The following is a 24,551-nucleotide window of genomic DNA, read 5'->3' as shown; positions in this document are numbered from 1 at the left end:
TGTTGTTGATGGAAACTGCTCTTGAGCACACTGCTCCATCCTCAACATGACAAATTATTTACAATGGTTAGAATAATCGCTGGTGAGGTAGACTGAGCATAACATTCAAATTTGCCTTTCCAAACCCACTTCACAGGAATGCCCAATGACAGCACTGACTGAGACGTTGTTCATTGACCAGACAACAGCATAACTGAAGAGCCTGAACTCATCCGCTCAGTTACCAAAACTTTAAAGTAAATCTTTATGTCGTTTTCACTCTTTTGTGCCTCTTTCGACCCCAAACTTTGGACAGAAATATCTGAGAACCCAAGTCAAGTTGATGTGCTCTGACCTGTTTAATGTTATGAAAACAATGAGAACAGTGGGAACATAGTTGCGATAAGTTGAGTCAAGTTGTGATTTTCCTTCATGTGCAATAGCATAGCAGGTCGTGAGGGGGTTCAAGGCCTTTCCTATTTGCTTTCTTTGTTTGTACTTCTCTCTGCTAGTCACAACTGATATTCGTTGGCATTACAATGTGGCCTGTTAGGTCTAGTCTCCAAGGTTTTTGGTGCTATCTCCTACATTCTTTCTCAAGCTGAAAGTGTTACAGTTTGTTTTTTATACTTTCCACGCAAAAGGGTAAAACATACAGTAAACATAATATCAATAAAAGAAAAAGTATTTTAACTGGACTTTTTTTCATTATAGGTTAATTATGTTAAATCATTTATCACCATATTAGTGGGAAGTGCCTTTTATCTTTGGTCCAAAATGGCCCTAATTTTTCCACTGAAGTATCGTGACTCCAACAAATGACATTTGACATCATGTGAAGTTCTCAGAAATTAAATTAGAAATTCTCAGAAATTAAACCTGGCTTACACCATAACCACAGCACCGCATGAGCATAAGGGCAATTTGGGTCAAAAATGGTAGCTAGGTGGTCTTTCTCTCACTTTGTTCTTTAATGAAAAGTTACTAATTCAGCGAGGTCAGTCTTACCAGAATGAGAGCAGCAGTGGTTTCCAGGTCAGTCCAGGCATCTGCAAGCAATTAACCCTCAAAAACACAAATTTGGTGCCGCTATGACCGTCCAATGAAAATAATGCACTCTTATTAATTCACTCTTCACTAGTATTTCACCAAAAATGTTTAATTGTCAATATTTATTCACCCTAATGTTGTTCTAAACTTTCCTTTGAGCAAAATATTAGATATTTCAAAGAATCTTCATTCATGTCTTTTTTTATCCAACAACAGTTCATAGTGATGGCCAAAAAACACTATACAAGTAGTACACATGACTTATGCGCTATATTCCAAGGCTTCTGAAGCCATACAATAGATTTGTGCGAGAAACAGACTGAAATTTAAGCCACAATTCACGTAAAAAAAAAGTAGATTGTTGAGCTGAACTCAAGAAGATCAGTCCAATTTGTCAATGAATTTGTGAACCGGATTAAAAGATGCATGTAAAGAACCGACCGAAATGGGTTAATTCATAATTCATCACTCACTGAATTGGTTCTTGTGGTTCTTGTACTTAATTGGGGAACTTGAGAGATGAAACCATGCTGATGGCCTGGGTCTGTGTTGGAGTAGTGAGTTTGATCTGTAATTAAACTCGAGGTTCTGTGGGGTGCGGACTGGATTGATTTCATTCCTAGAGCTTCCGAACAAATGGGTTTTTGGGGTGCGGACTGATGGGGCAGTGAACTGAGGTTACCCCATGAGTCAGTCCTAGAGCTCCTCCCGTCCGATTTTAGGGGAAAATCGGGTCCATCGGAGACGTCCAATAGATTTCTTAGGCGCGCCAAAAGAACACCACAGACACAGTGTAATCAGCATGGGAAAATCTCAGAGTAAAACTGGGAGTTGTGAAAAATATGATACACCGGTGGGTTGCCAGATGAGAAGTTTATCTATGCATCATCTTTTTACTCTTTTAATTCATTTTATAAGTGTATCATATATCTCTTTTAACTTCTTTTATTACCGGTTTAATTTTCCTTGCTTTTATTTTGTGATTAATTTAATTCCTTTCTGTAAAGGAAATATTTTTCCTTAAATATTTATTTTTCTATAAATATTTTTTTTAACTTTTTGTGCTATAAGAAAGTAAGCCATACAGTTTGGAACAACATGAGGGTGAGTAAATGATGACAGAATTACTACTATTGTTTATGGAAGGCAATGCTTTTGAAATTTTTATTTAGCCTTGTATAAAATAAAGACTGGCAGTGCAGCAGGAAACAGACAGATTTTCTCTCTTTGTCCCTGGCGAAGGTAAGCTGATAGAAAGGAAAAAAAACGAATAATGCCATAACATGTGAAGGGATCCTGCTAAGTACAGTAGGAAGCGTCCAAGATGATTTAGCATCAGAAGTCAGTCCAGGATACTATCCTTTTATTTTTCTACCATCTTGTTTATGGTTCTTCTCCATGGCAACATGTAAACAGTGCCCTGGCTCCACAGAGCAATAAAATAACCATCAGTGATATCTACCTTCATCATGCGAGTAGTATGGGCACATGGGTTTTCTTTCCTGTGTTGGCATATTTACTGTTGAAACAGGATGTTTGGTTTAAACGTATTGTAACAGTTTGGTGCCAGAAGTAAAAATACCATTCATTTTCTCCATAGGGAAATTGATTTTTATCAGTAACTTATAAACATTTAAAGACAGAGCTACCTTGAGCTCAGAGGTGTTTAATCAATAGTATATGGTTCTGTTGAAGCCATCAGCCCTTATTTACTAACTATAACTTGATTATATGTGGTCTCGCTTCATTTGCATCAAACCTCTATATTTGTATACACATACTGTTCAAAAGTTTTGGGGTCTGTAAGATTTAAAAAATATTTTTTAAAGAAGACTGACTGCAAATTTCATTTAATTCCTGTGACACAAAGCTGAATTTTCAGCAGCCATTACTGAAGTCTTCCGTGTCACATGATCCTTCAGAAATCAGTCTAATATGCTGCTTTGATCAAGAAACATTTCTTATTATTATTTATGTGGAAAAGGGTTGTGCTGCTTAACATTTTTGTGATTGTTTAATGAATAGAAAGTTCAAAAGAACAGCATTTATTTGAAATAGAAATCTTTTGTAACTATGTAAAAGTCTTTATGGTTGGTCACTTTTGATCAATTTAACTCATCCTTGCTGAAAAAGTATTCATTTCTTAAAAAAAAAAAAATTACTGACTCCAAACTTTTAAACATTGGTGTATGTCTAATATTGTTTCTATACTTATGATCAAAAACTTTAAATCAGTTATTTTTCCATTGTTTTTGATTGTTGCTCGCAATGCATCATGGGACTGTAGAACATTCCCTCAGCAAAGACATTAAGTACACAGTGTTGCACCTTTTTTTTTCTCCAAACAAGAACATTTTGTAATTATATTTTAAAATTCCTTATGGAAAAAAAAATATTAATAGAAATAAACGAAAAAATAAGTGCAAATATCAAAAAGTGTTGGGTTTTTTCAGCCATAAAGGCCTGATGTCCATTGTCTTTTGTCCTGCTGTTGGCAATACAACATAAACTAGAGTGGCTTCCTGTTGTTAAGTGACCTAAAGCTCAGCTGCATTGTGGGGGTCTTCCTTTATGTCAGCTGATCCCAAAACCAATCTATAAGACATCTGAACTTCTATAAGTCCCAGTAAAACTGTGCTTATAACAGTGTAATGCAGCCCTTTTTTCCATTGTATATCAACTGAAAGTCTCAGTTTTCTCAGGGGGCATCTTCCTATAGCCCTTGATTCAGAGATCTGCCCACAGCATCTGACAGCTAGACAAACAAACACAATTTGTCAGTAACAAAAACAGAAGGCAAGACAGAGACAAGGGAGAATGATAATGGCGATGCGCGCACACCAAAACTAAAATAAACGCAGCAGAAGATCTAGAAACAATGGGGTAGTTGTTCAGGAGGGGCCGACACTACGAGCAGCTGCATACACACATCTTTTCTCTTACTCAGTTGGTGGTTGCTTTCCACAGCGTACAACCACAACCCCACACTGGCCCGCTCCTAATCCAACAGACTAGATAAGATTATATAATGCTATAAAGTTTGGAAATGAGCTACACAAGACTGTCAGGTCTAATTCCCAACGGTGGATAAGAGAAAAACAATTCCTTTGCGCTCTGGAATACTTGATTCTGATTCTCAGTAATGGAATTCTGCAGTTTATTTTATGACTTCTAAACTGACCATTATCCCTGATTTACTATTATTTATCATAACTATTCATATTTTTCATACTTTACAATTCTTGTATCACTCTTTGCAGCTTTGTGGCTGTCTTTGCACACTGTCTAGGCTATCTATAATCCACCCGGGATCAGGAAAGGTCCTCCAGCCGGGACTCGAACTCAGGTCTCCCGAAGCACATGTCGTCACACTTCACGAGGCTATCTTGGTGTGATATATTTGAGCAAAAAGTATAGGCTCATTAATACCTTTGGCTTATTCAAAATACTACAAATTGCATACTTTGTCTTCAATAACAAATGTACATTATTTGACAAATAAAACGTAGCTATACTTTGTACAAAATACTATTGTATACTATAATGTATTTTGAAAGTATACTTTCAATGCATTGTTACAAGGATCATTACCTAAAATATATTTTTAATAAAGTGCAACTAAATACACTTTTAAAAAAACAACCTGAATTTTCACTTCAAGTATATTTTTCTAAAATATATTTTAAATTATTATTTTAAAGTGTGTTAAAAGTTGTATTGCGAAAATAGGTAAAAGCATGATGCTAATATACTTTTAATTTAAAGATACATTTTTGTTAGTATGTTTGCAATGTACTATTGAAAAAGGGAATATATATATATATATATATATATATATATATATATATATATTTAAATATTATTTAAAATACAATAAAGTATACTTTTTTCACTAGGGTTGGTTTGACTACGTTTTCAAACAGCTAATAATGTGTTGCTAATGTTTCACAAACCATGTTGCCGTTCGCCATCTCAGAGTCAGACATCAGCATCCTTAGAAATAATGATAGGAAAAGCCAAGTTTGTGATGATAGGAAAGAGGAGCGGTTTCAAACCGCATTTGTGAGACTGTCTTTGGTACACTGAAGTTTTTAAGAAGAAAATTCTCAGCAATGGTGTTGATTGAAGAATTTGCACATGGTTTGTCTTAAAGCATATTAAAAACATACATAGACATAATAAACAATATTAAAAACTTGATTTTCAACACAGGGGTCTTTAAAAACACTAATTAAACAGTTAAAAGTAATATTTAACCAATCTCAAAATGAATATCCATTCTTCATACTTTACTGTACATAATTGTGTGACACCTAAATTCACTTGTGGAATTTAAGATGAATTATATTCATTTTTATGCTTTTCTGTTTTTAGACAAAATATTATAGAATTTTAATATAAGCCTTTTTTGGTTATTGGTCATAACATGAAATATCGGCCAGACTTTACAGACTTTATCCCTACCATATTCAGTAGTAACAACAAGTAGCAAGTCAATATTGCAAAATATTAAAATGCTAATCACTTACAGTGCTATGCATAAGTTTAGACACCCATACTAAAGTTGACTAAAAAGAGGAATAAAAAATCATCTTTTGGAAACTGAACTTAATGCCTTAATTAAAAAAATTAGGAAAAATCCAACCTTTAAGGACACCAGTTTTCTTTGTGAATGAATAATGCATCGTAAATAAATAAATGTTCTACCTTAAAATACAGGGTGCATAAGTTTGGACACCCCTATGTTAAATTCCCATAGAGGCAGGCAGATTTTTATTTTTAAAGGCCAGTTACTTCATGGATCCAGGATACTATGCATCCTGATAAAGTTCCCTTGGCCTTTGGAATTAAAATAGCCCCACATCATCACATAGCCTTCACCATACCTAGAGATTGGCATGGTTTTATTTCAGTTAGCCTAGCTAGTTTGATTTGCATTGAGAGATGATCTTATGGAAAGTACCCCATGCCAATCTCTAGGTATGGTGAAGGCTATGTGATGATGTGGGGCTATTTTAATTCCAAAGACCAAGGGAACTTTATCAGGATGCATAGTATCCTGGATCCATGAAGTAACTGGCCTTTAAAAATAAAAATCTGCCTGCCTCTATGGGAATTTAACATAGGGGTGTCCAAACTTATGCACCCTGTATTTTAAGGAAGAACATTTATTTATTTACGATACATTATTCATTCACAAAGAAAATTGGTGTCCTTAAAGGTTGGATTTTTCCTAATTTTTTTAATTAAGGCATTAAGTTAAATTTCCAAAAGATGATTTTTTATTCCTCTTTTTAGTCAACTTTAGCATGGGTGTCTAAACTTATGCATAGCACTGTATTTATTCTGCATGATGTTAAACTGTGCTCACATAAAAATGAAAGTATCACACATATATTTGGCTTACATACAAGCAAAGAATTAGTCAGATTGTTTTAACTCAATGCAGAAGAATGCTCCTAAATATAGACTTGCATGTGCATCTGCAGACACACACTTTTTTTTTCCTGTGGAAGGATCTAAGAAAAACAACCGCCACTGGTGGCTGGATTGGACTTAAACATGTCTCCCTTGGTTCTCTTTTATGACTCTCCAAGGACTCATCTAGACCACCTCCCTTCTTTTCCCCATCCTCTCTTTCTTTCCTGCCACGTTTTTCTGTAACCTTCAAGATAAATGTCACATGCAGAAAAGCAAACCCAGAAAAAAAAAACTTTAGCACATGGCTAGACGTATGCCTATAAATTGCCATAAAATGGGGAAGCATATACTTTGCATGCAAACGGCTGTGGGTGTTGGCGACCTCCAGGGGTCTTTTTTCCCCCATTTCCATTCACAGGGGACTGGGCTCCAGGCACCAGAAAGCAGAGCACTGGCCACGCTGCAGGAATGATCTCACTTCAAAGGTGACCATAAATCAAACAGTTGTGCCCCCGCCATCCGCTCCACCATCCCCCAAAATCCCTTCTGTCATTCTCAAAACGAGGGGGCTGGTAGAGAGGCATTACCTCATAGACTCTGGGTTTAGGCTTCTGCACTCATTGGCTGCCTGTAAGGGCCGTGACCGTTGTTTAATTTGCTAGTTCCTCGATTATCAAAGTACTCAATTCAGTTACAATAAAAACTAATGCTAAAATGTGATATATGTGGCTGTGTCCGTTCATTGGCATCCTTGGTCTGAATCTCAGATGTACCGAAATCAGGTCAAGGGACAAAATAATGTCGCCGAGTCCCAAGGTGGGTAAGGCATTTGTGGGTAACCTCCTGTTGCTCTCTTCTGCAGTGCCCATGGTGCCTCTGGTTAGTTGCTGGATCAATGCTAGGTTAACTTGGCAAATGTTAAATAGTCACACTATAGTATTGATTTCATGTACTTTGTACGATGCATTAGCTATTCATTAACTTTAGATTAACTAGGGCTAAAATTAGCACGATAATTAGCGTAGCATACTTTAAAATGCCAATTCAGCGATAACCACACAGATATTCTAGTGTGGCATCAATTTCTGCTGAGTTGTCATGTCATAAGGATGTTTTAGGCCATGAAGTAAGTACTGTAATACTCTACATTGATTGCTTATGCGATTTTAAGTCTGATGGGGCAAGTTGGAAAAAATCTATTTCTTTGACTTTGCAGAGGATAAGAAGGGCAATTCATCATGGTCTTATCTCACTGTGTCACGTGGGACTCTCTTTATCATGCATCCATGCAAAAACACCATTTGTCTTCAGTGCCTTGTTCGTTGCAAGTGATAAAATGTATGTTGTTTCTTGAGTGGAAAAAAAAACGTATGCATGGATAGTATGGTGAATGCAGATAAGACGGTATAATTATGCAGATATCAAATCAGAAGGCCTCATCTAAGTGTCTATCAAACTTGGGCACCTCCCTCTAAAACCTCTCTTACTATACGCCGCCTTCTGCCATGATGTTTCCAACCTCATTAAACCCCACAACCCTTTATAATCTCCATCTGTTCCACTTACTAAAACAAACCTGGTTGATTTACTTGACAAAGTGAGTTCCACTGTGCAGTTGTGCATTTTTTAGGCAAAGTGGAGCAACTCACCACAGATAAATGAATATGCAGACAGCCAAACAGACCCAAAGCCAGACGTAAAGACATCGGTCTTAGGTGGCAAGTGGCGCCAGGTTCTGCACATGGCTTTCTGAAAATCTCATCATAGATCATCCAAATATATAGATTTTGTCATGACAGCTGCATATTAATAGGAAAGAGTGCAGTTTTTTGGGCTGAGCTAGCAGCCTAGTTCAAAGTCAAGGCATCTTGTTTTAATAGGATTGATTTACATTGAATGTACATTGTTAAATATCAGTACACATTTCCAATCTTCTCAGTTTATATATTTTTTCTCTTTTCATAATCATAAACAGTATACGATTATGAAAAAAGGCTTTTAAGATTAACATTCAGCAGTTGGATATTTTCAGTGTGAGGCAATGGCTTTTAGTGTCAGCACTCCTGCACTTGAGTTTAGGCAATCTGGCTCTTGTTTTGTGTAATTATGCATTTCATCCATTTTCCTGCACTGGTTCGCTATCCCTCTGTCTCTTGTATATAAAAGAACGGCAACTTCATGCCATGGGGAGAAACACAATGTTATTGTTTCCATTGAAGAACCCCTCATTCCAATTCAGTCAATTTAATTCCTCTCTAACTCCTCCTAAGACCTACTATTTGGGAAAATTCATAATACAGGACAGCTTTAACTTCTTTTCTTGAGAGACATTATTAGTCATGTCATAACGTTTATGTGGTTTACTGTATGACTTGAATGTTTTGGAAAAATGCCAATCGCCTCTAGACAAGAGATGCAGAACTATTTAAATATGTTCCTAGATTCTCTTAAAATTTTTCCGAAGCTATAAGGGAACGTCTTTAATGCAATCAGTATGACAGGATGTGACATAATGCAATAAAACTTGATTGTTCCCATTATAATCAACCCAGCTGTCAACACCACAAGAGTCAAAACGTTGCACACATGCAGTGTAGACAGCGCTATAGATTATAATGGGAGCGATCACGTTTTGACATCATTGGAACCTCTGTCAAAATATGACAATGGTTGAGAAGTTTGTTTAAAATGTAATTCATGGTTCGGTAGACTTCATGTGCTAAACGTCAACAGAAAACAAGTCATCGAAGCATTCAAAGCGGCTCTGTGTTTGTATTCTCAAGGTTTTGCTCAAGGCAGCCTTGTCAACAAGTGTCTTTGCTTTCCCACTCCTCTGCTCTTATCCAGGCCCTCTGCACTAAATCATCTTCATCTTTCTATCCACTATAGCCGACATCCTTTTATAGACACAACACGGACACTTTCTCCCATTTATGGGCTTCTGTGAAGTGCCGAGCCATGGTCAGCGAAAGACTTTTGAGGTGTTCCCTCAAAGAAGGCGACAGCTACCTCTGCTCTCCCTGGAACATTGCAAAAAAATAAATCTCCTCAAAACCTCAAGGGTTGTCATGCTACCAAAACTGGTGGCTACCAATACCAATTTCAGAATTCTCTATACCAATTTCGATACCACAGCAGAAATACATGTATATACGGGGCTGCTGAATACTTGATTCTGACTGGTTGACGAACGTTTACATGTGCAAATATTTTTTTGGAGTAGTCCTACCAACGCAACGTCGTTGCCAATGTTGATATTTTGGAAAATGAAAGAAAGCCTTGGGACACACAAATAAGATTTGAACAGTAATGAGTCAATCATTTAGATTAGATTCCAAATTTCCAATCGGATACACAAATAGTTGGATTTGAACTGAGAGAGTGAATGTAGTCTTTGTCCAGCATGTTCTCTTAAGACAAACTGAATGTGTTTACATTCATACCTAGAAGTGCATTTGACCATTCACACAAGCATCTGCATTGCACTACCAGATTTCTTCATGATGCAAGTATCTTGCAGCTGTTTACTTTAGACGGAAACACTCTTGCACAGCTGTGCACCACATAAATGTCTGTATAAATCGGAGTGTAAGGAGACTAAAAATTTCAGAAGCGATCCCAGTGAGCATTGGGTTTTTTTATGCATTCCACTGCAGTGTGCTCTGTAGGTCAGCAAGGGTGAGCCGGTTCATGGTGTTCCATAAAAGATTATGACAGCTTGTATGCTGTCAAAGTCAAGGTTTGTTTAGAAGCCCAAAAGCAACTGAAATTAGTCATTCATCCCCACATACAAACACAAAACAGATGCGCAAACACCGAATGGAAACACTTGAGTCAGATTTCCTCTCATCAGAAATGATGTCACAGCCATTTGCTCTCATCTCTTACAGATGTGGAGGCTAATTAAGCATTGGGAAGTGATCAGCACTTACAATCCTGACTTGGCACCCTATAATGTGCTTAAATGTGTCTGCTTACACATGTGGATTTGAGCATGTGTTCGCATGGGGAGATTCCGAGCTTTATTAAGATTAGCCCTGTACAAAAACAGGAACTGCGGTGGGATATTGCACATGTAAGATGTAATGATTCATTTAGCATATTGATCCTTTTAAATGGCTTCTTGGATAATGAATGGCTCCTCTTGATGATTCCAGGCCCAGTAAAAAGCTAAACAGCTGGGCCGAGCAACCAGTGGTTTCAAATCTAAACATTTGTTTAAATTTTTTCCTACACTAGCATACTATTCTCTTCATGCTTCCATGCTGTTAACACTGCAGATCCAGCATATATTTTACTGGATCACATTGACCCTACTTGACAAATTACAGCTCAAGTGCTGTTTGTAACTGAGCATGTGTGAGAGACATTGTGACAGTGAAAGCATTTTACAGTGCTATGTGGAGCAATTATTTTCCTTGTTTAACGGAACATACAGTAGTATACATCATGTCAAATTGAAAAAGCAATTTATACTTTTTATGCTTGAAGCAGAAATCTAAATACATAACACTATACCTTCTTTAACTTTTTAATATAAAGTGTTTGTGTTGTACACTTTTTTATTCCTGCAGCTCTCTCTGTGACCTCTGAATTTTCTTGTTGTTTTCTTCTTTCTTCATATATTTAAAACTGATGTCACTGATAATGGTTCTTCGTGCAGAGTGCAAAGACCTTACTAATTTCATCAAGATGGAAAGGTGGCACAATGGATGGAACATTTCAAAAAAAAAAAAAGTTTCATTTACCAGCAAGAATGAATCAAGTCAAAATAATCAGCCTGCAGGACAGATGTTTGAACCGTAAGTTTCCAGCATGTGGTGAGTCACCAACCAATGTAGCAAAAACTCCCAGCCATGAAGCTGATGACTTGTATCAAACCATGTATCTCACTATTTATAATGTGCCATTATTGCTCAAGATATGCTTTTTATTAGTGTGTTGCATCGGCAATATATCATAATCTGTAAACAATGTTATACATTTTTAAAGATATCCTGTGTTTTATTTTTTGATTAAATTATGGTTAATTATTTAATTTTTATTTTTGTGTTTATAAAAAAAAAAAAAAAAAACGTAAACATTTTTTTGATTTCTATAGCAGTGCACCATGGCTTTGGTTTTCCACCATCCCTCAACTACAGGTTTTATTTAGACTGGATACAGATTTTACAGGAAACTCTCTGCAGTTACACATATTTCACTCTGTTTCTGATAGTATGTCACAGTAGGTTTGCCAGTTATAGCTTGGAGAATGCCAACCAGACACGTTTTATGTGACTGTTACAAGTACAGACCAGTGTTTACATTCCAGTACGGGTATTCATTGTCAGGTTGAATGCATCTCTCTGACAGATTTGGGAACATTTCCACTTGGGAGTTGGTGATATGTGTACGAGAAGAGGGGTGAAAACCCAACCCTGTGATGGGATAGCGTATGCCTCTCACAGCCCGCACCAGGTGACTGGATTCCTAGATCTGTACGGAGATTAGGTGCGTCAAAGGTGACTCAGGGACTGTGTCTGGGTGACAAAAGAGTGTGGATGGATAGATTGCACAGTAACATCTGCTAGTTGTGATACAGTTGGTTTAACAGACATAATAAGCATGGTCCATAAAAAAAAAAACTGCAATTGCTTAATCCATGTAACCAACAGATGTTTACTGACGCAAGCCATGAATCCAGACACATGCCATGTGGCATTGCCTAATCACACTTCTAAGATCTGATTCAGCAAGCTTTGAATGACTGGTATGGGTGAGAATTATAAGGACTTCCAGATTCCAGTACTGGTTCCATCAATGATTCTTTTAGCATCTTTGACTAAGAAATATTTGGTGGAAAAACATAATTTTCAAATGATGAGATAATTTAGGTAATAAATGTAAAACAATTAGTAAAAATGATGTATACAAAGTATTTTTTTAGAAGCGTAGAAGAGAATTATAATAGAATTGAACAATTGCAATTAACTATATTAAATAGCAATACTACGATAAAAATGTGGCAACATACTTCAGTCATTACATTTCTTTTATGAAACACTCAAGCCTTAAAGAAATAGTTCACCCAAAAAAGAAAATTTGCTGTTATTCTACTCAGGCCATCCAAGATGTAGGTGACTTTCTTTCTTCAACAGAACACTAAAGATGATTTTAGATGAACCTATAGTCCTTGGTGATTCATAAAATGCAAGTCAATGGTTGCCATCACTTTGAGAGTCAAAAAATTTAAACAGGTAACATGAAATGAATACCCGTGGCTCCTGACCTATTTAAGGTCCTATGAAGCGGAACGATCAGTCTTTGCAAGATATACTGAACATTATTTACATCATCATTACCAGGCAAACAAGAGTCTGGAACTCAAGCTTTGTATCGCATGATGATGTCTGTCCATCAGTGTTCTACTGAAGAAAGAAAGTCACCTACATTTTAGCCTGAGGGCGAGTAAATTAAAAGCACATTTTCATTCTTTGCCAAACTATTCCTTTAAGTATAACAAAACACAGTAGGTAAACTGTTTGTATTTAATTTGCAAAAAATTTTTTTTTTGACTTTTTGAAATTGCCATTTGTTCGGGAATCGGACTAGACTAGTTGCATATATATGGTTTTGATTCACTAAAAACAAAGATGCTCAGCATAATCAGTGTTGTCTGATTTCCGTACAAATGACACTGTAATGGTATTGCTGCATCACTGAATAGTGCAAGAAACGTGTTCCATCCGCATTGGCGGAAGAATGCATATGCGAGAACCATTATCGGAATGGGCTCAACTGGTCAAATCTTGACCTCTTGGTGCTTACAGTGACACAGAGCAGCATATTGGAGCAAACTATGAGTGTTGTAGAGAAATGACCGGAAGAAAGACAGACAAAAGGGTTTAAAACAAGTGGCTCAGAGCAAGACACTAAGCGTCTATGAAGGACAATAAGGCTTGCGAGAGGAAGAGAGGGGAAAGGTAAATAAACAGTACAAGCGAGCCGACAGCACACCGCACACAGCAGCGGGTCGCATCTCTTGGGGCCCAGGCTGTGAGGATCTGATTTCATCCATTCATTCTCCCCAGTCTGGGAGGAAACCACCATCTCACTGGATCACAGATGCACCTGGAGTCCCCTGCAGGAAACCAGCAGTGACTTCCTTTGATTCAAAGTTACCCCCCCCCCCCCCCCCCACCCCCCCCAAACAACCAGTCATATGTCCCCCATGAGCTGTTTGAACTGAAATGTGGCAGTAGAACACAAAAAGTCTGAATCCAGAGATAATAATTGAGATTTTCACACAGCGAGTTTGTGATATATATGGGATGGTCCCAGAGTCAACACACTAACTCATGATGATGTAAAGAAGACAGTAAATGCAGTGTACTGGCATGTGTTATTCTTTCAAGACATTTAAATTCACATTGTTTCATCTGGCACTCTTATTAGAGATGAATTAAAGGGTTCATTGTCTCTTGCTTTGAGTTAGCTTGTACATTTGGTTACAGAGCTGCTCTATTGACAAATAGATGTTCAAGTCCAATGGATTTGCATGTGGATGGTCTCATAAATGTTAATGGCTTGGACACACTTGTTCACTCTTTTGTATGCTGTTAAGTCTTGTGAATGGACAACTACATTCAGTGTTTGTAGTGACCAAGCAAATAGCATTGTATACCACACTACTTTTTCTAAGGCTGCTGTATATAGTAGCCTATGTATAGTAAGCACAGTATGACATTTTTTGTATACTACAATTGCCAAGTAAGCAGTTTTCAATGGAGCTTACAATATGGAATACTGCATCCCAAAATGCATTGCACTCAGTCCTATCCCTGATGAACAACAGCCCATGCATAAGGCAGTGTCTCCAAAGAATGTGGCCATGATCAAGACTGCAGTCACATCAGTGAAAAAAACTAACAAATGCATTTTCAATCTCCTTCAGTTTCTGACGGGTCTGAATATTCCAGACACCAAGAAATTCACTTCTGAGATGACAACATCACATTTTATGGACTTTTTGGACTTTATGGACCTTACATACTACCAAAGGGTGCAGGGATTTCGGAACCACAAAAAAAAAAAAAACTCATCATAAAAATAACAAGACTGAAGTTTGTTGGCACAGCAGGACACTTCAGAAACCACGGTTCTTATAAGAGGAAGCCATGTTGTGGTTAGCACAAATGAAATACGGCCCAATTTAAGAATTTTGATTTCTTTGATGGACATGATGAGTTCTTCACAAGCCACTTTTGATGAAGCAGTTTTGTATAGAATATGGTGAACAGGGAGAAGTTGCAGTAAATAACTGATAATGTACACATATACAACACTAAAAACACTAATAATGTGTGTGTGTGTATAAAGACGTCTCTAACACTCACCAATTTAATTAAAAACAGTAACAGGCCCCAATGTTGGTAAAATCGATAAAATCTGTTATTGTAATTTAAAACAACAATTTTAATATTTTTTTTATGTAATTTATTCCTGTAATGGTACAGCTGAATTTTAAGCACCCATTACTCCAGTCTCTATTACATCACTCTAATATGCTGATCTGAATGTTGGAAACAGTCGTGAAGTTTAATATTTTTGTGTAAACCATGATACACTTTTTTCAGGATTCTTTGATGAATAGAAAGGTCAAAAGAACAGCATTTATTTAAATTTTTTTTTTTTTTTTTTTACAACACAAACATCTTTTGTGTCAGTTTTAATCAATTAATGAGTCCTTGCTGAATAAAAGTATTAATTAAATTAAAAAAAATACAAAAAAAAAAGTCTTAAATTAAATCTTACTCTTTCAGAAATTTTTAAAAGATATTAAAATATTAAAAAAATAATAATTGAATTGATTACATAGTGCGTGTGGCATGTTAATGAAAGGGATGGAACTTAAATTTCAAAGGGATGATTTTGTTCCTCCGCAAGCGCCTCTGAGCTCCCCCTCTTGGAATAATGAATGGGAATGGAATGGCGGAGGGCTGGCGGCAGACACTATGGGAATCTGGCTCTGAGGTAAGCAGTTTCAAAGGCTTCTTAATGCACCAAAAGGCACAGTGATGCACCACAAAGATCTCTACTCTGCTTTTTTCACACGCACACACAAACGTGCATGTCAGCACATGCCATGACGCACTTAAAGTGTGTCCAACTCTTTAAGAAACACTTTAAAAGTTAAAAACTCAATGACCTGCAAGGTCTACTACAGGATGCCAGGCAGTCACAGCAGCAGGGCTTGAAAATAGAAAAGAAAGAGGAAATGAGTAGAGAACCCAGATTTGTTCTTCCTGCAAATTTCCCTGACCTATTCAGTGCAGTATTTGCCCTGTTTTCTGTCTTGTCAAGACCTTTCCAGAGTCAGAAAGCATTGCTTAAACGAAAAATCTCTGCCAAAGGAGTTTAGTCATCAGAGGACCTGATCTATCAAGAGAGGACCCACCCATTGATAGATCAAATATTTCCACTCACCTTTTTTCAATTACTCAAGGTGTGTCTTTATGAATCACATCATTTACTGATATGTGTAACCCATTTCCTGTTTTATGTTTAACTCAAGGGTAGATTCTATAAACACTGCACAGATTATGAAATAGTATAAATATTATCAATCTCAATGGGTGTATATATTATTACCTCACCGAACAGGGCAAAAGTGAGCTGTAACTTGCAACAGGGACCTTATGAGCGGTTACTCAGACTGTTCACTACGCCTTGGAATGCAACATGTTCTGGGATGAGGTGTGTTCAAAGATGAGCGATCAAGTTCCAACCTGGATCTGCTTTTGACAAAACTCAGGAATATGTCAAGCCCCCCACGGCACGCATGCCTGTTTTTCTAATGGTTATCCGCATGCATACATTTAATGCCAATGAAGACATGAGGTTTGGCTGTCAGAAAACTTAACAAATAACTGTCATGTTGTGACACGTGTCCCAGATTCCTCTGAGAATTGCAAGTGTGTAGACTAGAGAACAAAAAGTTCACCACAGGCATGTCATTAAACTCTGACTTTAGGGAGAGTTAACGATGACATTGAAAGGGCTTGCATTTAATAAATTAGTCTATTTTCTCTCACTCACTCAAGAATGAATGGTCTTTTTGGTACTGCTGGTACAGCAGTTATTGTATTTTACACTAAAGCTCAAAATAAGTAAGGTTTCAACAGGTCATATAGGTGTTATAACAAGATTTGAATCTACTGAGGTAGAACAATACACTTTCTAACACGTCTTCAGGATACTCTACCATAACCTGGATGAATGAAAACAATTCATCGATTTTTACCCGCTGGGTTTGAATGAAAAACGGGTTGATAATCATTAGCTCTGTGTCACGTGAATTTCTAATTTCACATGACAGTAAAGAAAGAAAAGAAAAAGTGAGCTTACCCTGTCAAAACTCTTTCAGTACTCTGTCTGTCCGTGTTGAGTGCGCTGGGGTCAGTTTGGTTGGCCTGTTTAATAGATCTGTAGTCCTGTTGCTCCTCACGGGTGTGAAGAAGTGTTCCGCTCTCTCTCAAAGCACCGAATGAGAGAATGCTCACGCTCAACTCTTCCATGCGCTACTATAGAGGAAGTTGAGTGAGTCACAAGCTCCCGCCCCAGTGGATGAAAACGGTCTTCCTTCTTTCCTGAAGGAAGTTCCATTAAATGATCTTTAAATTGAGGCAGTTTGCATTGTTATCTGTCTGGCTTGTTGTTTGTCGGTAGCTTAGGACGCAAGAGAGCGTCTGTCTGTAATAATGGAAGTAGCACAATACTTACCTATTAGGCTACTTAACACCCACATCTGTGGAGGATGAATCGTCATGACAATGAACAACTTTTTTCTCTCCGTAGCCGTATATGGGGGATGGAGCATATTTTAGACCAGGTTAATTAAACAGAGTTGAAATTGTTTGTTTTGTCAAAACCAGACTAACCATTAGAATAGAGAACAGGTATGTTTTTCAAAAGGTAAAAAAAAAAGAGTCTAGTTCAACGGATCTCTTCCTGGGTAGATTCAGTGCTATAGTTTTCATATTCAAACATATGGGCAAATCTTCAACGTTTAGCTTTACGTCAATGAGTTGATTTTTAACTTATTTTTGTTTAATGGTCACATTGAAACTGTCTTGGAAACTTTCATCAATGGAAACTTTTCAACTGTCTTTGAAAGTTCATCATTTATTTGCTACTTTTCAAATGGGTTGGTTTTATTTTCACCATATGAAAATCCTTGATAAAAAGAGAATTATGACATATTTAAAAGAGTAATTACTTATTATAATCTATATGATATTCGTTATGTGAAAATCATTTATAGCATTTTTATAGGCTATGCTATGATGTGATGAATGTGGTGGAAAAATTATGAAACAATAGAAATCACTTTCACAGAATGCTGTTGAGAACATTACTGTGTTAATAATAAAAATCAGTTGTGATGGAAATAAGAAAAGTGGAGGAAATGTTAATGATTTTCTGAAATAATGACCATAAAAAAAACTGGAGTGAGCTACTTCTTGTGCAAAATAATTGAAAACACTTTTGTCACACTCCACAGTAATGGATGAACAAATTATTGCTACATGACATGTACAAGAGTTATATGGAAAACCGTCAGGCACTTAAATGTTATTGCATAACAAAGAGGTAAATGTTGCTTTGATATCCGTTTTCATGTAGGCCTATTCATATTTGTAATGTAATACTTGGATGAAGATACAAAATAAAGAACCTCTTGCAAGATTAAAGAAAGTGCCTTTGTCCTTGTAATAATTCAGGCAACCGCAGAAAACACTGAGCAATTGTTGTAAATGAAATTATGAAATTTGTGTTTAGCCATATCAGAGATTATATTACTGAAACCCTAAATTAGTTATCTTGAGTTGACTTATTTGCTAACAATAAATAGACTCAGCGATTGCCTCAGAAAGGTGTTTAGTTACTCTCTTGTATAATCTTACCAAAGAGTTCATGTGCAATTGAAATTCATTAAATTACACCAGTGGCAAGAAAGTTTTTCCCTTAAACACGTTACAATGTCTGATCCTCTGCTTCAGACCTATAATGCCATTAAGGTTTTATTGCCACTCTTTAATGGTTTAAAAGAAAAGTTTATCAAATTATACCAAATTAAATCAAGCGTAAATTGTGAAATGCCTTCATTATACCCTTCAATATAAAAAGTCCTCTTATCCCTGAAAAAAAAGGACAAAACTGTCTTTAGATTTCTCTCATGTGTTTAGGACCTTCAAATCTTTTATATTGACGTTTTGTACTGCCAGCTCAAACTGGATATTGTAAATAGTGGGATGTTAATTGTCCCATATCCACACTTTACAGGGCTTTGTGGTCGAATTTTGAGAGTGAGAACCAAACATTCAAGAGAACCCTCTTCCTGGAAGGATCTAGTATTCATACGAGTTGTTAACATCCTTGGTAAAACCTGAAATTATAAGTTTTAAATCTCTTAAATGGTTTCCTATGTTTCAAGGAATACTCCTCCAAAACATTTCCCGCTGTCACAGAACATGGAGTAAAACATAAATAAGATTTCCCACAATCCAGACTACCACCATATACAAATGGAATCAAGCAAACAACTTCTATTAATTGAACATGACCTGAAAATGCAGATGAAATCTGAGTTATATACTACAATAATGTAATTCACATGAGAGCTCCTCTTAATTTATATTAGCGTAATCTCACCGTCTGTGTATAGAAACCTTACATTGGTTAGGAGAGACATTCCAAGGTCTTGAGCTCAGCTACTGGCCAGTAACCTTATGTCATTTGTGTGATTTTTAAAGGCCTATATTAAAAACCAAACAGTAATATATCTGTCAAGCAAGGACATTCCAGAAACTCAGAGCTATCATAAACCTATAACCCCTCGTCCTGCCCATTTGACATTCTGCCCTCTCTTAAACACAGGTTTGAATACTAGTTGTTCCCTAAAGATTGTTGTTTTTGTTGAGAAACATATAGGCCTATAATCCAATTAAAATGCATGGGGAAATGCTTTAAATCTCATGTTTTAGTTTTACATGCTATACTGTGGTTCAGTTTCTGTAGGAAAAGTCTGTTGGGTCACTTGGTTTTATATGTCTTGCATAAAGAAGTTGAAAGCCCACAAACCATGGGTCAATCAAGGCTATGACATCATATGGAAAAAGTGACCCCATGAAGGGTTTCATTCTCAACGAAAAAATCTGCATGTTATGTGCATCTCACACATTTGATTTGTTTTCAGTCATGAAGAGGAAATAAAGGACAAAATGTCATATGAGGTAATACATATGTGTTTGTAGTTATTCCACTGTAAAAATTATATGACTTCAGTGTTCCATGAAGTTCTTCATAATGAAACTTGTGCATTTCATTTTGTAAGTTCCTCTGTACCTGTACAGTGCCTTATGAGTTAAGCTATTACTAGCCTACTACTACTACCAAAAAAAAAAAAAAAAAAACCAGTGGGAAAGAATCACAGCACCAGGCCATGATGTTCTGTATTTCTGAGTAATGTGCATGTGTTTTGGGGCCAGAGGAAATGCTGGTTGTTATTTCAATTCTGCCCTTGCTTATGTCCCATGCCCCGCATTTTGACACACCAAATGGCAATTTTCTGCATTCCCCTTCATTCTCAGAAGACGAGCCAACGATAAACTGGACCTTAGGAGGCGCACAGGTGTCGTCATCAGACTTCTGCTCTGACATTTGTCACACTAATGGCCGAAAGCTGTATTTCTGGTTGAGATTCAATTATAGGTGCCTGTACTAGGGCACTCTTTAAAAACCCTGATTGAAACCAGTAACCAAGCATTATTTGTTAGTGTTAACCAATCTCTTTGGCAGATAGAGGCTGTCATTATCATGACCAAAGCGATTTAAAGTGTCAACACACTGGCCAGGATATATAAACTAAGTGTCTCAGCACCCAAGGTTTGTTATTGAGTTCTTCCATGCCGTGAGCCTGGATATCTTCCTCATACAGAACAGTAGACAACTCCAGTGATGGATATCAGTGATTAGATGGCCATATAAAGCTAATGTTGTGGTGTAAGCTCAGTGTCAAAGACACAGCTTGTGACTCTATGTGCAGTTTTTGGAGAAAGAGTGAGTGATTTGATTTCAAAACATAACATTTACTGGAGTCAAAACACTTTTGACTATGGAATTTGCCATTTTTAAAGGTAGTTTTTGGATGAATCTGAGAATGTCGTGTATAATGCCTGGATTACACTGCCATCTGCCGTCGACACTTTAAGCAACATTTCTTTTACACTAAAAAAACTTTTACTTTTTAAATTAAGGTATACACTTAAATATCTATATTTTTGGTTCAGTTGAAGCGTTTACATGGTTAAATAATACCGAGGAATAGCCTACTAGATTTTTTTATATAATCAAAAATACGAATTATTAACAATTTTACGATTTCGTATTTTATACATCGTTCATATTCTATATATTCTATTACTTGCATTTAATTTAATTATTGTAGTTTTTAAATAAATGTCCAAATATTAAAAATATTCATATGCTTGATTAGGAACGATAAAATTGGTTTGCTGCGAATCTGCTTCCGATAAACACCACGCTAGCTGTGATCCATCGTATTCCACGTGAGCGCAGAACCATTCGAGATTGTGCGGTGTATACAAATTCCTGTTTACGTTTTTTCCCATTAAACAGAGCCGGATTTGTGTTCAGATTTTTACAGCCATGTCTTCTTTTCGAAAAGCCTTGAAAACTAAACAGCGAGACCACAAAGAGCGATCACAGGTAAGTTAAGTTTAAACATACTGGTAACTCGCGTGCTGCCTTGCTAATTGTTGTATTGTAAAATGACTCAAGTTGTTGTATCAATGTATTATATTTCATCTGACAAATTAATTTTTGAAATTATGTAGTTGTGGGTTAAGTTAATTCGGTAAAGTAAGGGTTTTCTGAAATCCGATGGCCGCTTTAGTTTTAGTCATTCCCTAGCAGCGAATGAGAAGATTTAGCCCTCCACATCTCTTGTTTATTAACGTGAATTTTCCCCTATCACAGCTCGGTTTCAGGAAACATTTGGGTCTGTTAGAGAAGAAGAAGGACTACAAACTTCGTGCAGAGTAAGAAATAACAAGATTTGTCATTTTATTGTTGGATGTTGCACGTTTTACACAATGAGTTTTATGTTTGCTGATTGAGTCTCTGCGAACAGAAATGTTCGAACTCTGAAATGTTTTGTGACACAATGTTACACAAGTAGTAATTTATCATTCTTTAAAATGAATTGTAGTTATAGTTCATTATGGTACAGTGTAATAGCACTGAGTTCTGTAATAATATGACATCTTAGATGGTGATAAGAACACATTACATATATTATATTACCTTATTACCTATTATATACTTTTACCTTAGGTTTGTTTGTTATTAGAATATAGTTAATGCTGCACATTATCATTTCAGTACAGTTTACAAACCTGTTATTTGTAATACAGTGACTACCACCGGAAACAGAAGACCATCCTGGCCTTGCGCAAGAAGGCCATGGATAAGAACCCTGATGAATTTAACTTTAAGATGATACACAACCAATTACAGGTTTGTTGCCTCTTAGAAAGTCTTTTTGCAGTTTCCAACTACAGTAGTCAACATTTGAAGTGGGTCAAAAAAGTTCATAAAAGTTGTCCTAAGACAAGAACGGGTATTGTTCAAAATTCATGTATAACTTTGATGAAAGGTTTGGATCCACTTCAAATGTTTACTACTGTAATATAACCCTGCTTATCGTGCTTCTGTTTATTCCGGTTAGGATGGAGTTCACATGATCAAACCAGAAGAATCAGTGATGACGGATGAGCAGAAGAAGATGATGAGGACCCAGGACATCAGATATGTGGAAATGAAGCGGGTGTCGGAGATGAAGGTATGGCTGATTCTTCTTATGTATTTGCGGTGCCATCCCCTTACAGTTGAGATTAATGGAATAATTGGTTTTATTTTTCAGAAAATCGAAAGGATGAAGTCAGAGCTCCATTTTCTTGATGTCAACGAGGAAAAGAAAAATAAACATGTCTTTTATGTGGACTCAAAAAAAGAAGGTAATCTTGTATAACTGCACCTTTTGAGGAAACAGAGATGGAGCAGGGATCCACCTGTTACATAGTGTATGAAATTTAATGTTGTATTTTAAATGTGCTCTATATAATAATAAGTTTATAGTACCATATACACGCATTATGATGATTACATTGCAAAGCCAGAAAAAAACTAAACATTATTAATGTAATGTACGTTTTAATTTTACTTAACTTTAGCTTCAGTTGAAGGTATTGTATTGTGTGTTTGTTGAATGCGTATTTTCATAAGATAAAGTTTGACATCAAAGAATAATCGGTGGATCGCCATGTTGAAAAAGAGACATTTTCTTTTTAGTATTAAATTCCCAAATATATATATATATATATATTTTTTCATGCCAGTGGAGGATTTTGACCTGGCCACACACCTCAACACGGTTCCTGCATTGGTGGACAGAGTGTATAACAGACCAACAATAGAGACCCTGACACACAAGAGCATTCTGGGAGCAGTGGCGTCTAAGTCAATAAAAGTAACACATTCTCTGTATAGCATACTGTATACATAACATAAGTATTTTTACTGTGTACAATGCACTGTTAAACAATGAACAACGACAATTAACAAAGATGAATAAGTTTTGTAACAAATGTATTGTTCATTTTAGTTAATACATTAACTAATGTTAATGAATGAGACCTTATTGTAAAGTGTCACCATGATAATATATAACTGTAAATATCAATTAATATAAATAATTATGTAAATAGTACATTATATCAATGATTGATCATTTATCAATAATATAAATTATAAGAAATCATATTTTTCAAATTTTCCTCTCTGCATTTATTGTCCTCTTTCTCATATTTGTCTTTTCTAACATGTTTATTCCCCTTTTCTCAGAAACTTGCCAAACAGAGGAAACAGCAGTATCTGAGGCTTTCAGAACGTATAGACAGAGAACAGGAGATGTTTGTCATTAGTCAAAAAATCCAGACGAGAAAAGATCTACAAGTGAGTGAATTCATTTACACTGCCCCTAACCTTTTCAACATGAGTGCTTCAGTACTGATGTATGTTTACTAAGGCATGGATTAAACAATGATCTTGTATTTTTTAGATATTTTTTTTATCCTGTCTTAATAGTTGTTGGATATTCTTCAAGAGTTTGTTTGTTTGCATTGTTGTGTGACTTCTGGGTTGTGTTTTTGTCTCTGACAGGATAAGGTTAAGAAAGTGAAAGTGCGTAAGGAGACCAGCACTGCTCCTGCCATCTATAGATTTGAGACCAAGAGGAAAAGATGATGTCTTGGATCATCACACCGAGGAAACATTCTCTGTCTTGTGGTTGTCAATCAGCTGTAATATCTATGAAGTGGACTGAATCTGTGGATTTGTCTTTCCCCTCTGTAACGTACCAAGAGAAAACATGCATCTTGCACACTATAAGGCAAGGAGATTGTACATATTTATGGCAATTCATTTTTTGCTTTGAAATAAAGTTTTGTCTGTAATGTTTTGTAGTTATTTGGTTTTATCAGTAGATGGCACTAGCACATCTCATCTGATCTCATCAAACTTACAACCTGACACAAAATGAGCAACTTTCCTACCACTTGGAGTTGGCATTACTTTTGAAAGTATACTACTGTCTTCACAATTCAGCCAACTCTTGAATTATATCTTAAACTTTTGGATTATTTATTTTAAAAATGCACCAAAAAACCCTAAACTTTCATTGAAGTAAAACAATTGAAAATGGGGGAGAAATCTCATTATGACATGTTATTCTCCAATACATTTTAGCCACAAGTATTGTCCCTATTTTATTCAATACTTTTTGCAACTTCCATTTGCCACCGGAGTCCCCTCCTATAATGCCTTATGTGGTTGGAGAACACCTGGCAAGAGATCAGAGACCATTCCTCCATACAGAATCTCTCCAAATCCCTTAAATTCTGAGGTCCATGTTGGTGAGTTCACCCCACTCATGGCAGAACCTTCATTTTGAGACCAGCGACCCATTTTTGTGTTTT

General features: G+C 36.4%; 2 protein-coding genes across 2 annotated transcripts in view; one reads left to right on the top strand and one right to left on the bottom strand.

The window, feature by feature from the left end:
- The window catches only part of fhl3a (four and a half LIM domains 3a), a 39,248-nt gene extending 22,250 nt beyond the window's left edge, over window positions 1-16,998 (bottom strand). Inside the window, exon 1 of the mRNA XM_084435514.1 lies at window positions 16,840-16,998. The gene's annotated coding sequence lies outside the window, so the exon portion shown is untranslated. The remainder of the gene's footprint in view (window positions 1-16,839) is intronic.
- A 4,026-nt stretch (window positions 16,999-21,024) lies between these two features.
- utp11 (UTP11 small subunit processome component) lies at window positions 21,025-24,029 on the top strand. The gene is made up of 8 exons (XM_084385831.1): window positions 21,025-21,222; window positions 21,493-21,554; window positions 21,930-22,032; window positions 22,244-22,357; window positions 22,439-22,532; window positions 22,914-23,044; window positions 23,419-23,529; window positions 23,737-24,029. The coding sequence occupies exons 1-8, from the start codon at window positions 21,163-21,165 to the stop codon at window positions 23,818-23,820; spliced, it is 759 nt and encodes a 252-aa protein (XP_084241957.1). The 5' UTR covers window positions 21,025-21,162; the 3' UTR covers window positions 23,821-24,029.
- Window positions 24,030-24,551: the final 522 nt, after the last annotated feature.

The sequence above is a fragment of the Rutilus rutilus genome, assembly GCF_951802725.1.
Source record: "Rutilus rutilus genome assembly, chromosome: 17".
NCBI lineage: Eukaryota > Metazoa > Chordata > Actinopteri > Cypriniformes > Leuciscidae > Rutilus > Rutilus rutilus.
Note: the sequence above shows the minus strand (reverse complement) of the source record. Positions and strands in the feature narration are given on the sequence as shown.

Bases quoted from the DNA above. Each gene is read 5' to 3' on its own strand.
- utp11 (XM_084385831.1), top strand. From the start codon at position 21,163: ATGTCTTCTTTTCGAAAAGCCTTGAAAACTAAACAGCGAGACCACAAA. The intron at 21,223-21,492 runs GTAAGTTAAGTT...CCCCTATCACAG, and splicing joins ACCACAAAGAGCGATCACAG to CTCGGTTTCAGGAAACATTT. The intron at 23,530-23,736 runs GTGAGTGAATTC...TGTCTCTGACAG, and splicing joins AGACGAGAAAAGATCTACAA to GATAAGGTTAAGAAAGTGAA.